The sequence below is a fragment of the Podarcis gaigeae genome, assembly GCF_964106915.1.
Source record: "Podarcis gaigeae genome assembly, chromosome: 6".
Taxonomy (NCBI): Eukaryota; Metazoa; Chordata; class Lepidosauria; order Squamata; family Lacertidae; genus Podarcis; species Podarcis gaigeae.
This window is the reverse complement of record NC_139682.1, coordinates 61,567,579-61,584,027: the sequence shown is the minus strand read 5'-3', so window position 1 is coordinate 61,584,027 and position 16,449 is coordinate 61,567,579. Positions and strand designations below refer to the sequence as shown.

The following is a 16,449-nucleotide window of genomic DNA, read 5'->3' as shown; positions in this document are numbered from 1 at the left end:
AGGCAACATACATGCAATATACACAACATCAGAATATATCCCTGAAACCCAGCCATATGAAAATTCAGTGATGCAGTAACATACTGGAGCAACCCAACCCAAGATGAAAACGCAAAAATAATCCAAGAGATGCTTTTCAAACATCAGTGTTGCTACGTACGTGGCCACCAGGGGGTACTGTTGCAGCAACAGTACACTACTGAAGCTTTTCCTTCTTCCCTTTCCTCAATTGTAAAGGAAGGGAAAGAGCTTTCAATGTAGGAGAGAAACACCTGTTGTGCTTGAAGGATGTCATAGGGAAAAGGAACTTCTAGCAGCTACTAGAGGCAGGTCTTAGTGCCTGGGACCTTAAGGCGTACAGGAAAGGGTGAGAAAGACTTGGGTCTGCTGTTTTGGGGCACCCAGCAACTAGTTCCGTTTGGGGTGTCCACATCTGTCAGTCCATATGGACTTCCCAGAGTCTCCACCCACAGCAAGGCAGCGGTGGGTAGCCAGCCTCCTGCGTGTACATGAGTCAGCCTGAATACAGATTGCAGCCCAATGGTGTATAAGCAATGTCTGCCCTGATGTATCTATTCTGGAGTGAAAGCAGGCTTCTCAGACCACTTCAGGCAGCTGTCAAGGTTGCAGACGCCACCTGAAGACAGTAGTTTGCCTTGTTGTTGTTTAGTCGTTTAGCCGTGTCCGCCTCTTCGTGACCCCATGGACCAGAGCACCCCAGGCACTCCTGTCTTCCACTGCCTCCCACGGTTTGGTCAAACTCATGCTGGTAGCTTCGAGAACACTCTCCAACCATCTCCATCCATAGTTCTTCAGGCACTCTGTCCACTAAATCTAAATCCTTAAACCTGTCCCTCACTTGTACTGTATATTCATAAGGGATTTGATTTAGATTGTATCTTACCGGCCTTGTGGTTTTTCCTACTTTCTTCAGTTTAAGCTTGAATTTTGCTATAAGAAGCAAGGCTGAGAAAATTTGTGTGAACGGGTTCTTAGGCACTTAACAATGTTAGTTTTGCATTGAACACGCTTGAGTTAATATGACCGGATGGAAAATATGAATTAAAACTGTTCAGGATTGTTTTTCTCACAATTTTTTCAATCAGCCGAGTGAAATTTATTCCTAGATCTTTAAATAAGCAGCAGCAGCAACAGCAACAACAACAACAACGATAAAACTACTTTTGCTAATAGTTTTTAAACAAGTGTCTTAACTTCTTCCTTCCTTGGAGGTATTTAGGCAGAGGTTGGACGGCCATCTGTCATGGTTGCTTTACAGCTGAGATTCCTGCATTGTAGAGGGTTGGACTAAATGACCCTTGGGATCCCTTCCAACTCTTCTATTCTACAATTCTATAACTCTGTGATATCAAGAAGCTTACAAGACTGCCTACTTTCACTTGGTCTAGTCTTATTCAAAAGATGGCAGGGGAAGAAGGTCATTCCTCAGAGGGCACAAAGTGATAGAAGCTTTATGGGGCATATTCATTTTTAGGGGACAACATATAAGGAAGGGAAAAGCTGTTTCCACAAGGAACTGAACACTAATGTCAAAATAAATTGTCAAAAGTATTTTGCATAAAAATAATTGTTTATCCCCTCTCCAAGTTCTATTTTTCTATTGCAATATAACCTGGAGCAAATTTCTAAAATGAATGTGCTTTATTTTAATACACAAAACTTTAAAGGTACTTTTCAGAAAAGAAAAAAAAGATGCTCCACTGCATTCAGAAGTTTTACACAGTTTTTATAGTCTCTGAACTCACCAATTAAAAATATTTCAAAGTATATTCTCACCAGAGTTCTAACTTCTGGCTTCTTTCAGAGGGATTGATGGTATTAAATATTTATAGCTCGGAATAAAATCTGCATAATTCCAAAGTCAACAGGATACAGCATGACTGGCAAGAACTTCAATGTTTTCATGTTATTGCTAATGATTTATTTGACAGCAAGGAGAATCAAGCTCAGCTTTGAAAAACTGTAACAACACTACCCATACCCAACCTTTCTGACGAAAGGTAAATTATGCAGCTACCTGGTTCTGGTATACTTATTTCACGAGGGTTTCGGTTTTTTTAATGAAGCTGACAACCTCAAGACACGTCACTTTGTAGCATTTAACCACAGTGCCCATTAGATTTGGAGAATGCGGAGAGCAGCTGAAAGAAAGCAACACGCCGCAGTAGCAGCAAGGGCAGACATGCAGACTTTCGCTCTATTATTATCCTTTAAGAGTACCAAAGCCTTTGCTGGGCTGAGACAGGCAACCCCACTGAAAACAGAGGGTATCATGAGTTATCAGACAGCAAAGTTGGAAGGGTGAAACACAATTAGAAAGACAGGAAGCTGTTGTATACTGAATCATACCAGTGGCTCCACAAAGTTTCAGGCAGAGTAGATGCCAGGAACTAAACCTGAGACCTTCTGCATGCGAAACATGATGAGATTTCCCTTCTAAGCTTTAGGTCAGCTAAATAGGAGGGTGCTCCAGAGCTTGGTCAGATGAGCACAAAGACTGGGGCCCTTGTTCTCCTAGTTGTGCTATGGAACCACATAGTTCCCTGCAGTTTTAACTATCAGCCTTTGGAGGCTTTTGCACTGCTCTGTTTGGGCTGGGATTAGTCCCCAGGACTTGGGACACAAAGCCAATAATTCCTTTGGATTTTCATACACCTGAAAATGGGTATTTTGAAATCTTTCACTGAACATACAATCTCCAAGACAAAAAAGAAAACAGTTGCAAGAGTTCAGCATCTTCTTATCTAACATATGAAATGGACATCTTAGATGCTATTTATATAAATAACGATTGGATATGGATCAAACAGGGTTTCCCCGACTGGTGATTTGATAATGTATAACTATTTCAGCTTATAGCAATGGATTGGTGAATGGATGGATTTCAGAAAATAAATGCTTTACCTAAGGTTGCAAGTTGTTTGAAATGCAGGCAAGCATTGGGCTGGCCCAAGAGATCTAGTCGATGGTAAAGCAGCTTGCTACTGGGTACGGTGTTGAGATTTTTAAGTTGTCTAACAGGTATTTCTGGCTGTATCACAACAATACACAAAATGAATGATGTATCTTGAACCTAAAATAAAAACAACCACAAGATCGTCAAAGTTAATAAGGAAAGAATTTGTATTAAAATAAAATAAGAATCATTAAAATTAAATCAAATTTGGACAAGTTAGATCATTAGAGCACAAAGCCTTGTGGAAGGCAATTAATAATAACGTTTTAGAAGAGTACTTCTCAATGTGCGACTATTGAGACATGCAAAAAAAATTATTTAGGTTAGTTGCTCAGCATCTAAATATTTTCTTGTTTCTTAAAACAACAACAACCCAGAATGGCTATGACAAAGAAGTAGTACAGGCACAATTCAGTAGTTTAATGATGTGAACTACTGAGGGAAAACTACACAGCTCTGAGTTCACAAAGGTCGCCCCAGGAAGTCAGCAGTTATAGATCTGCCCCAAAAGATAATTCTGTACACTGTGTATGAGCATATAATCAATTTTTTTCTCTCTTGTCCTCACCATGGAGGCTGACAAGTTGTCAAAGCCACTCTGTGCTGCAACATGGAAAACTGTGCTGCAACTTGGAAGAGGCACAGGACACAAAACACCAAATAAATATTGCTTCTGTTGTCTTAACTGCTTGCTATCGTGTTGATTCAAAATGAAATGTTTTCAAAGCTGCAGCTAACTGTGTTACGTAATATTCATAAGATAATTGTTTTTTTCTAACTTTATGCATTTTCTAAAGATTACCATGCTACTGAATCATAGGAAAAGTAGAATCTAAATGCAAGGTAGTCCTTGGGTAATATTATTTCTCAATATTGCAAAAAGAGTATCAAGGGACATTCATACATAATACTTAGCCATCTTAGGTAATGGGCAGGGATAGTCAAACAATGTTAGGTGACCCAAGATTAAAGAATACTGTGCCAAATGATGAATATGTATAACCTCTTAAAAGTTTCTCAGAGTCAGTTTTGGAGACTGCAAGCTTAAACATATTTACTAGGGACAAAGCCCCAGTGAACACAATAACAGTAAATCATGGCTTGCTTAGATTGGCTGAGATCTGAGATGGAGGTACCTACACGTATTGCTGGACACTGAAGAAAACCTGGTTGTTGATGTGATTGTGCTGGGCTGCATAACATCCGCAATGTATTTCTCCTATAGAAACACTCCAGCCTCCCCATACAGAAGGCTGTGCTGCTTGCAGTCTGCATCACCTAGTGAATCCATTGGTTTGAAGCAGACAGCCTTCCATCAGACATGGACCATCAGAAAGAAGCATTATACTGAAACACTAGAGGTGAGTTCACCTGGGATGATTATCTCCACACTACCCATGGCCTTGAGATTGCTCTTGTACGCATACACTAAGAGAAGCCACTCTGAACCATCCATTTCATGCACTCAAATTTCTGACAGCTTTTCATGACTCTGTTATATAACCTGATCAAATGTATGCTAGAGAGGCTGCTGTTTGCAGATACAAACATACCCATGGAAAAGAAATGTTCATTTCATACAGTTTTACAGCTGGGAAATGCATGCTGATTTGCAGGTCAGGGGTTCTTTCCTGAGGCCTTGCTTTACTAGATGATTAGTAAAGCTGGAAGGTAGTCAGGTGACAACTTTAAAGGGCCTTACTATTAACACTTGGTGCTGTCAGTAGATTCCGCTTTTTCTGTTTGCAGTCACCATTTCAATTCAAAATAAAAAAGGGTCCCCCACCCCCTCTACAGACCAACAAAGCTGTCCATAAAGGTAAAGTGTTGATTTGCAGGCATGGTTTGAATCCAAACTACATCTGCAAACACACAACTTCACTCTCAATGAGCTCACTTGCTGAGGAACAACAGATTGTCTCTTGGTGGCCATGTCTTTACTGTTTCACATATGACGTCATATATGACCCCAGTGTGGAACAAGTTGGTAAACAGCCTCATGGAGCAAATCAGGACCCTTGTAAAGCACCACTGTTCTACATGATCCAATATTCTTAAAAGTCTAAACTTCCCACTCCTGAAATTTCTTTTCTTTGAAGTATAGTTGTGATGAATTAGGAACACTGGTTCCCATAATACTTCTTGCCACAGCACTAACATACATGCCAACAAGGAGGACTGACATATGTGACTACTCCCAAATAATACCAGACCTGAGCATGGCATTTTCATAGCTGAGGGTCAATTTAAATATTCAAAAATTTAACTTGTCATGTAACGATGCCAACTCCCACAAAATATTTCATCACAACAGTGTACTGTATCAATTTCAGAAAGTTGGAAGGAAACCTCACTCCTAAACTTTTGATGGTAGTATTTACATAGCGCTTAACAATTTACTAAGACTATAACTAAGGGTATAACAATTAACTGAGGGAATAACCTTCAGCATTGAGAGCTAGGCTTCTATGCGGATAACATGCAGCCCAAAGGCCATGCAACAGACTCAAAATTCTTGGAAATACCTGTTCTGCTGCAATTAAAATTCTCCTTCCGTGTCAATGCATTAGCATATTTTAAAGGGTGCTCTGTCACTTACCATCTTCCAAGCATAGCTCACATTGTAGGCTTCCTTCCCAATTTCTCGCAGTTTGTTGACATGCCAAGACAGTGAGGAGTTCACCGGGACAGTAATAAGCTGACTGCCTAGAGGGAGGCTAAGTTGGAAACAAACAATATCCATCACTTATTAAACAGGGAGAAAAACATTGATGCTTCTGTTTACTCTAAAATAAGATTGCTTAAAGAAGGGCTTTAAGGATTTTTTTCTTAATTAAAATGGAAGTGGAATGCTTTGCTACATCATAATTACCAGTTCCCCACCCAAAACATTGCTGGTTGTGGTATTACCACTCTGATCAGATATACTGGTTCTGGATGAGAGATCTTGGCCATAATATCACCAGTGGAATGAAATCACCAGAGGTATTGGTTTGTGTTTAGCAGCAGAGGTACAGTTAGCTGCTTGAATGCTCAACAGTACAAATGACAACACTTCTTATCAGCTGCTAAATTAATCTTTGCTTTGCTCAGAAATCTTTGCACTATGGAACAGTCTTTGTGCATCAGTGCACAGGGCAACCCTGAAAGATGGTGATTTTCTTCCACACCGGGTGTTCCCAGTATCTAGACAGACTGTGGTGGATAGCACTGCGCTGTCAATTTCCCCAGCTAAAGAATACTGGGGTTTTATTGTTGCCACCTCTCTCAAGCTTAAAGTGCCAGGAGGGGCATTTGGTTCAGAAGTCTACAAGGGTCCAGACAGACAGAAAGGATGGTGCCCTGGTACTTTGTGAGTAGGGAATGGAAGTGGGAAAAGATTATTAAGAAGCTGCAAGAGAAGACCAAACAGTGGGCGGATGAATGTATAAAAGCTATTTGCAAGACTATATAACACTGTCCAGTCCTTTGCAAGTTGATGTGTTTTGATAGCCTAGCATTTTTCTCTCAAAGTAACTGATGGTTTCCATGTCTGTTCTAAACCATGTAGTTCCTTTATGAGCCTATGTGGCAGAACACAGAACTAAAAGTGCAGGATGACATACAGCAAAACCAACAGAGTTGATTTCTGTGTTTATATATTTGCAGCCTCAGGTTTATTGTCTATGCTGTTTCATAAGTACAAGATAAATAAGCCTAAGAAAGGTAACACTTATTTATTTTAGAGTCAAGACTTATTTAGTAAAGCAATTTGAATTGTGAGTGGTCAAATATGTGGAGTATACCAAAGTTTATATAGCAAAGACAATATAGGTAGGGTTTAAAGATTAATGGCTAGCTGCAGCCTTGAAAACATGTAACAGCAATAATACAGAGACTGAAGTAGGCTGAAAAATCTGTTGTCATTACAATTGGGACACACCAGTAGAATTAATGTTTCCACTCTTGCCATCTCCACACAACTTCGTTAAATCCATTGGGGTACAGGTAGTCTGTAAAAATTATTAATGGCTGAATTGGGATGGGAATGATGTTTATATTGACTTACGAGTCATGATTTCAAGATCAGGATACAGTGGAATCTCGGTTTTTGAATGCAATCTGTTCCAGAAGACAGTTCGACTTCCGAAACGTTCAAAAACAGAGGCGCCAAGGGCTGTCAGCAAATTCAATTGAGAAAACTGAAAAACATGCAGCGGAAGCTGTTCAACTTCCAAGGTGTGTTCAAAAATGGAAGCATTTACTTCCAGGTTTTTGGCGTTTGGGTTCTGAAACGTTCGTCAACGGAGATGTTCAAGAACTGAGCTCCACTGTTTATACAAATTAACCTTGTTAAAATAAGAGCTAGTAGGATAGAAAAGTTATAACAATAATCTGCAGACATCTGAACAGAGGACAGGACTGTCCCTTGTCACCCCAGTGAACTTACCCAAGAATACCTGGATTTTAAAAATGGGAAATAAAATCCAGAATGAGTATCTGGTGGTTAGGTATTCAAAATGGTGAGACACATCCCCAGAAGAAATGGAAGAAAGTACCATTTGGCTATGGGATGATGGCCGGTGGACAATCCAATATTCTCCTGAGCAATGTTCCCAATGAAATGTTGGGAAACTGTAAGCAAGCTCACATGATTGTGTGCTGCCCCCATTAATTTCAATGGTACTTTTGCAGGAAGAGAATGTATTGCAGCCTTAAACTAAACTATGGCAACAGAACCTATGAGCACAATTCAAAACCATGAGATTTCCTATTGGACATATGGAGAATCTGCCCACTAAAAACACCAGTAAGACCACAAGTGAATAACAGCTGCTGAATTGTAATCATTGAGTACAGCATAATTTCCACTGAAGCTTAAGCATGCATGCAGCAACTATGTAAGAAGCATTAATTCAAAGTCTTACCTAAGGATGTTCTGTCGAACCAACTCAAATTTTGGAATATTCTCATAATGTATTATATCTGTGTGAAGCGGTGGTTCAGAAAGCAAGTAGGGTCTGGTAAGGGAGGGGTGCATAAGGGTATAGCCTAAAAATGAAAAGAAAAAGGAGTTGGCACACCTGTTTATCATCATATACAGGACACATTACATGCTATATAAAAATGTCCAAAGTATACACGTAACACTACACTGCATTCCCCTTTAAAACACCCAAAAACAGAATTTTGGAGTGCCAATAGGTAATTATTTACGAGCTAACCAAAACAAAAAGACAACCTGAATCAGAAAGTAAACAATACAGATTTGACTATTGACCTCTAAAACATGAAGTATTTTGATTGCCTTGAAGTTACCTTTATTATCTATTAGGAATGTGTAGGAAGCCAAAGAATCTTGGTAATAAGTGACATCTTCCAAAATATAGGCAAGATTAACATCTACTCCAACAATTCCTAGTAGTAGGTTTCCAAAATAGCAAGGTTTGCTTACAGTCATTATCAGACCTGTTAATAACAAGAAAAAGCACGCATACAGTTAGCAATAAGGAACTCTCTGGTACTTATATATGGAGATAGAAAAATGATTTGTGGCCCAATCTATTGCATGCAATGGGATTTACTTCCAAGAAGTTATGCACAGTATTGCAATCTAAATTACCTCTTTCGAGGGAGCAGGGTGGTTTCTATTAGCCATTGCAACAGACACTCTAGGTGAGTGTTCAGAATAACAATAATATTGTGAGGATAGCATTGTGGTCCCATGAGAACCTATGTTGCGAAACACCAGCAGACAGTTGTATGGGGTTTTATGGAATGAAGTACAATCCACCTAGAATCCATTGTAAAGTAATATATGCAGGGAAGTTATACACAGTTGTTTCAGTTTCACATGCTTGGGCTTACGTTATAGCCATGTTATGCACGGCCACTAGGGAGTTGTTTCAAGGTTTCACGAACACTGTGGTCTTTGAGGAGGGATTTGACAGAAGTCAGAAAGGTGGCATCACACATGTGTTCCTGGACGCAAGTCCAGGCTTACAAGGCAGAGAGAAGGGTAGAGTCTTTTGAGGAAGAAGGAGACCACTGGATGGTGGAGAGAACTCTAAGTTGGCTAACACCATAATATGAATTTCATTAATCAGTTACATTAGTACACAACTGTACATGAACCAACAATTGTTCTGAAAGGGAGCACCTTTCTTTGTGTTTAGATGTTGCCTGCAGATCTCGTTTTAGGAAAGGCAAGAGCCTTCCTGTGTGGCAAAGCACAGAACAACACTTTGTCTTGGAAATAATTTACTTAATTAAAACAATATATTGCCTGATTAATAGGGACACCTTTTTAATTGATTAAAATAAATTAATCGAACCAATTAACAGACTAAATGCTATAGCATTTTTCCTAAAGGAATTTAACTCATCATATTATCAGCAGTATTGATGTAACCTATGTGCCAATATTTTTTATTTTGGGTGGGGTAGAAGGAATAAAAAAAATAAAATTGCAACTGTCAGGAAGCATAAAGTGGATCAGCTATGCTGCTCCAATATACTTTTGTGGTTTGCTTGTTTTTTATTCCAGCAATTTGTATATTGTTTAATCACAGGCATCTTTAAACAGACATTTGGTGATTATGCATATCAGTAGGTTCAGGGTAAAAGAAAGCATTATAATTCTAAACATGAAAGCAGCAATGTTTATGCCCAGTGTAGCTGGATAAAAGAAAAATGCATGAATGTTTTCAAACACTTAAAGATGGGCATGATTAGTTTTTATGGTAATTTGAGGAATCATGTCCAGTAAATTCAATTCAGAGCTGGATACTGCCAAGTAGCACCGTCCCAAAATAAAGAAAAAAGGGATTTGAATTGCAAATGCATATTTAGCTCCTTTGAATAGTCGCACGAAATTATGCAAGTTTGGTGAACTATTCCTTCCTTTGCCCTTCAGGGTAGCATGGAGATCGATGATGGACTTCCCAAAATAATTTCAGCAAGAATCCCAGATAATAAATAGCACTATATATAAGTGGGAACAGAAGAGCTTAGGAAAAGAGAAGAAATAGTAATACACAATTATATTTATGGATTTATTTACATCCTGCCTTTTCTCCAGGGAGTTCAAAGCAGCAAACACAGGGTTCCCAGGCCGTTTCTCATCCAGGAACAGACCACACTCCAAGACCTGCTTAATTTCAGCAAGATCGCTGCTGCGCATCTCCATGCTTTGGAAAACCAGCTGTTATTTGCCCATAATATACGACACTTGTGTGTAATTCAAGTGCCAATTATGAACTGCATATTGTTTCTGTAGGTCTAAAGTCAGGACTGAGTACCGTGGGGCAAACGCTAGGGTCCAATGGGGTCCAGCACCACTGTTGCTGCAGCAGCCGAGATAGTAGCAATTGTGGCTCAGCTAGCTGGTGGTAGGGCCTGGGGATGGGATAGAGCAACCCTGTTATGCTGGTCCTGCTCGCAACATGCGTATGTCAGGGATGGGGGCAGCATTAAAGCATGTAAAAAATCCAAGGAGGTGGGGATCTAGGGACTTATTCTTGTTTACGGTTACAGCACTGAGGCTACTATATGCTGGAAAATGGTGTTTACAGATCCTACCGACAATAAATGAATAGGTGGGAAAACTGGGAACTGGCTGTTATGGTGAAACTGACACACTACCTAAGAACTAAAAAGGTGGGAGAGTCAATGACAGAATAATTTTGTTACAAGTTGGAATCCCTTTGTTGTACATTGTAGAAGGAACCATCTACTTCCTCATCTGAATGGTGGTTTCTTAATATATCGAGGCTTTTATGATATTTTTCATGTGATACAGCAAAGAGAATTTACTTTAAGAGCACCTAAAAGTACTCGGCAGAAGGAATTTGATCCAAATAAAATGCTTACAGCTCTACTCCTTGTGGAACTGTTATGTTTTGTTTTCTATTTTCCTCATAAGGCATGATGGCTAGGTTTCTCAAATACTCCAAATGAGGTTAAGCTTTAATCACAAATAAATAAAATAAAGATTTAATAAATAAATAAAGATTTCCAAGGACAGCCACCATGTTAACGTATATCGCAGAAGTCAATCCACAGAAGTGCGGAACAGCATCACAAGTTCTTTCTTCTTCTTCAGAAAAGAAGCACATACGTAGCAAATTGAGCTGACAAATCTAGCTCCTGGCCACTGCTGACACCAGTCTATCCAGCAGCTCTATGCAATCAACTTGATTGGAAGAAAAAATGCCACCCCACCTATTACAGGAATTAACCACCTTCTCCAAGCATGTAAATAACCTCTATCTTTTCTGGCCTGAATTTCAGCCTGCTTTAACCTCACCAGCTTGACCACAGACACTGGTCAAGATCCAGCTCTGTCTTCTGTTTTTATCTAAGCACCTAGCACTATCTTGGCTCGGATGAAGGGTGGTGTATAAATTTAATAAATAATAAACTAAAATGTCACACAGATAATTTTTTTGTGAAGAAGCAAGCAGAAGTGGTTACTTGAAGTCCCCTGTATGCCACAAGCCAATGTTCTTCCCCATGGATTACCAGACATGCATTTACTCTTACAAACATGAATCTGGAACTCGAGAGCAAAGAAAGCTAATGGTGGTGAGGGGGCCTCAATTCAAAAGCGGAAGCCATTTTTCCAATGAAAGCTTGCCTCCTCCTCATGTAACTTTTCTACAGCAAAAGCCGCCGTCAGAATTTTGTTAGGCCTTTGGGAATATGCAGCAATTGAAACAAGAGAAACCATTCTTGACAATGGCCTGGTTCACATGTCATTGTGGGCAACGGCTAATAATTTACCATAAATGTGGAGTCTCATTTCTGCTTCACTCTTTCCCTAGCAACAAACCATAATCCCTAGTTTAGCATTATGTACAGATTGTAGATTGTGGCTTGTTTCACTCACGTAAAAAAGATTGGTAAGCCAAGAACAAATACTTGTTTCACATTGTGGTTTGTCTGGAGCAAAACAAACCATACTCCTGGTTTGGATGTAAGGCTAGGCCAGGGATTGCAGTTTGCTGCTCTTGTTTACACTGGGGCAAAGCACAGTAAGCCATTAACTTTTGCTATGGTGTACTAGGACAAGCAAACCTACTTATAGCCTACTGCATCACCATCTTTGGACATCATGCTACACTGGCCTCGTTTTCCAAATAAGCCTCTTGTACTGTGGATGGAGGGTTTTTAGTACGATACCTCCAGGAACTCTCCTAATTTCATAGCTTCTGTAAGGTGCAGACATGTAAAAATGCCACCTACGAAGTTTGTTAGATACATAAGTCATTGTAAACCTTTCCATTTATTTATTTTTTAAGCATCTTCATTTTCAGGTCCCTGAAGCACTCACCATCTCCCATTTCATCTGAAAAGGGCAAACTGAACACTGCTTCATCAACCATGTGGTTTGGGAGATTTGTATAAAACCGACCAACTGTGGTTTCCAAATTGCTCAGCTGGTTCAGAACCATCATGCTCCCTTTTATCACAGGTAAAGCAGTTCGATCAGGTACTCCATATTTTGCCGAGTTTTGTTCTGCCAGATCTCGGAGAAATGCTAATTCTTTTAAACCTGTCACTCCCTCTGCAAAAGAAATGTTACAGTCAGATGAGAAGACGAAAGTCTCCAGCTTATTAAGCAATTCAGAAACATCATATATGCACAAATGTGGAAATATTTATAAACAGTGGAAAAGGCATCTCATTACCTACACAATGGGTTATTGGACTTCAGTTCCTATCATCTCTGACCATTGACCATATCAAAGCCCAAAGAACCTTAGAAGTTTAATTTCTCTTTTCTTTTTAAAAAGGTAACTTCTTACCATTCATGAGAGCATAGGTGAGGATCATTACAGAGTTGTTAAGAAAACCATTTTCTTCATTGATGACACGAAGTGTGGTCTTTTTACCATCTTCTGATGAATCCCTAGACGTTATTCCAGCCGACAAGTAAATTATGACCATATCTGTATCTGAGATATGTAAGATGGGAGCTTGTTAGACTAGAAAACATGTTACATTATGCTATGTATCTGCAACATTGGATTCCCAGCATCAAGACTCTTTGCAGTAAATGAAAATATAAAAACCACCACTGCAATAATGGGTAGTGGGTAGACTGGGCAGGAGAAGCTCTACTGCATCCTACAGAGCTTTCAAGCCAGAATCTAACATAAAAGAAACCTTTAATCCAAACACAATAACATTGATTTGTGCTGTTTGGGAGACTAGTTGTGTGTGGTGTACATCTTGGAGGGGATGGCAATGCGTGCATGTTGGCCAGGAGACTACAATATTTTATTCCTAAATTTGCAACAACATATAGGATTGTATACAGAGTAGACGAAATGAAATTAATGGACCTGAGTTAGTAGACTGGATCTAACCCATAGGATCTTATTTCACCCCTTTCAATATTGGAACTGGACGAGGCTGAAAGCATCTGAGCATAGCCACGTAAGGTACACATTGTGACACCCACCAAAAAAAGCAGACTCCCATCTATGTTTACTAGGTAAATAGGCATAACAAACGTAACACACATCTAGTTTGGCACTTTGGATGAAGGAAGTAGGAAATATAAGGAGAAATGAAAGCTGGTTTTCTGTATCATCACTCTTAACATGGCACTTCCAAACTAACTGCATCCCAACCATCTTGGGCTACTGGAAGGATGGCAGATGAAGTAGAAAATGCAATTTTCCATCCAGCAGTAGCAGAATATTACTGAGGTTTGTTTCCAAATCAACAGGCAGACAGTAGTTTACAGAATTGCATTATTCAATGGGCCAGTCAGTGCCTGGAAAACACTGAGTGTGGGGAATATCATTGACACCACTCACTTGTTCATAACATCATTCTTCTACTGTTAAAGAGGTCGTAGCAGTAACCTAATTTATTTTGCCGTTCTATAGCCCAAGCTACTGTTCTTCCTTACAATTTTAGGATCTTACTTTTCTATTGCATACTTAAACAAATTGCAGTGCAAGGTGCTCAAGTGTTTTTAAACCCTTGGCCATATATTTTCCATTGTCAACAGACTGTATTCCATCTGACTATTGGCACTTATTTTCTGTTTTTATCCTAGGTTACTGAATTGCCGTAACTGCTTTGTAAGGATTTATCATTTATGAAAGTGTTGTGAAACCCTCTGGAATGAAAGAACTGTAAGAATGTAAATTAATTAGAGGTGGCCACTGCTCTTTTGGAGACTAGCTGAAAGGTATGCAAACACCCATCCTTTCAGTATCATTCTTATCTCTCAAACCAGATATGCCTCAGTAATGTGCATTTCAAATCTCCATTTAAAAAAATAAATAAAAATACCGTGTGGCTTATTTGACATGCATGCAGAGCCTGCTGGGAGAGCAGGAAGTTAGAAACCTCACAACACACCAGAATAATATTTTTTTTTTCTGCTGGAAATGAAAACAAGCAAGACGATTGTTTACAAGGAAATGGAAGTACTTTGCACGTCCTATTTCTGAAATTATGGAGTGGTATGGCCCCTCCATTCTGTTGTTTGTGCACAATATACAATACCTCAGCTTTAAAGGCTAGTATACGCTCCCAGTGCCTATTTTAGAAAGGAACAAAAGTGATACACGAAGCTGTTTTTGAAAAAAAGGGTTTCCCACAGGAATAGAAAAACCATGTGTTTTTGAGACAAGGAAAAAATTACAACGAACTACAAAAATAAAGCTGAAACTGTAAAACAGCGTCGAAACCCTGAACACTGAAACAGAACCAAATAAAAGTTCATTATTGGATGCCACCTGCCCAATTTGTCTTTATCTGTCTGAATTGCAAGGAGTTTTATATAGATCTAAGTATTGTGCTCATACTTTATACCCCACCAGTTAGGGAGTTTGACGCTTCAGTAACTACAGTGGTACCTCCGGTAGCGCACGGGATCCATTCTGGAGTTCCGGTCGGATCCTGAGGAATTAGCAACCGGAGATGCCTATTCTGCGCATGCATGCAGCCAAAACCCGGAAAAATACTTCTGGGTTTGCCGCATGTATAACCCGAAGGATAGGCAACCAGGTATGCGTATCCAGAGGTACCACTGTATTATGTACTCTACATACTCTTGTTTAGCACTTATAACTATAAATATGGAGGTTTTGAATTCCTGCCATCTTATTTTTCGTCTTTTCAAACTGGATCGTTTACTCGTGTATAAAGGTAAAGGGAACCCTGACCATTAGGTCCATTCGTGACCGACTCTGGGGTTGAGTGCTCATCTCGCTCTATAGGCCGAGGGTGCTGGCGTTTGTCCACAGACAGCTTCCGGGTCATGTGGCCAGCATGACTAAGCTGCTTCTGGCGAACCAGAGCAGCGCACGGAAACGCCATTTACCTTCCTGCCGGAGCGGTCCCTATTTATCTACTTGCACTTTGACGTGCTTTCAAACTGCTAGGTTGGCAGGAGCAGGGACCAAGCAACGGGAGCTCACCCCGTCGCGGGGATTCGAACCGCCAACCTTCTGATCAGCAAGTCCTAGGCCCTGTGGTTTAACCCACAGCGCCACCCACGTCCCCACTCGTGTATACTATTATGTATATACAGGACTGTGTAGACAGCAAATGTTCGATAGAAGGTTTGTGAGAGACATGAGCCATCAGAATGTAACAAATTCTGGGCTTCAAGCAGGTCACAACAACTTTATTGGATTAGACTGCGATGGCATGCTCAAAAGCAACCCATGCAGAGATCAAACTGGTAGTTGTACAACTGCCCTCAGCACATGCTGTTGGAGCTGGAACGGTGCAAGGTGCTTGCTTTTCAGCAGCTGCTGCACACAAATGGTACTAGATTCCTTCAGTAAACTGTCAGGGGTCAAGACTGCCTGGAGAGGGCACCTTCTTTCTGCTCTGCAGTGGCTCCATGGTAGCAAACCCTGCATCTGCTCAGGAGCATTTTCATGTATTCAACTGTAAAATCGCCCACATTCTTCACTTATTTCAATGTTGAGGCCTGGTTTTGTGCACAGACACCAGGACAGAGTCTGAATATGCGCTGGCACAAGTGAAATTCTCAGCCCTTGTTTTTTACTAAACTAAAATTTATCTTGGGAATGAAATGCATTTTTTTGTTTTGTTTTGTTTGGATACAAAAAAACCTTTTGTGTGACATTAGTTACTTGACTTGTGGCAGACAGTGTGCTACCTTTATCTTACCTACAGCACATAACACCCTAGGCCTCAGGACTAGGTACTGGTGAAGCCCAAATTTGGAACTACATATATTTCATTATCTGGGCCATTCTGCACCAGTGGATGAAAACTCACTTATAGCAGTTCAGACATTAGTTGGATTCACAAAGGAATCACCTTATTTGCCCCATGAGATGATTCTGTGCAGAACATCTAGCTAACATGGCCTTGCAGATACTAAGGCATGTGAGGAAAGGAAAATTGGTAGAGATGAAGACAAAGATGCAACAACACCTTCTTTTGGCTTCTGTGCACCACATTCATTTAAAAACAAACTCTGTCATTTC

General features: G+C 40.0%; 1 protein-coding gene and 1 long non-coding RNA gene across 2 annotated transcripts in view; one reads left to right on the top strand and one right to left on the bottom strand.

Annotated features, from left to right (window-relative positions):
* The window catches only part of CACHD1 (cache domain containing 1), a 122,750-nt gene that overhangs the window by 27,694 nt on the left and 78,607 nt on the right, over positions 1–16,449 (bottom strand). Inside the window, exons 8-13 of the mRNA XM_083742844.1 lie at positions 12,766–12,915; positions 12,291–12,524; positions 8,276–8,425; positions 7,885–8,008; positions 5,577–5,694; positions 2,926–3,094 (exon numbers count right to left, since the gene is read on the bottom strand). Coding sequence (XP_083598970.1) covers positions 2,926–3,094; positions 5,577–5,694; positions 7,885–8,008; positions 8,276–8,425; positions 12,291–12,524; positions 12,766–12,915 — 945 coding nt within the window. The remainder of the gene's footprint in view (positions 1–2,925; positions 3,095–5,576; positions 5,695–7,884; positions 8,009–8,275; positions 8,426–12,290; positions 12,525–12,765; positions 12,916–16,449) is intronic.
* On the top strand, positions 4–10,898 carry LOC310846433. Its single transcript, XR_014565296.1, has 3 exons — positions 4–483; positions 1,953–2,021; positions 10,038–10,898. It is a non-coding gene; the product is annotated as an uncharacterized lncRNA (long non-coding RNA).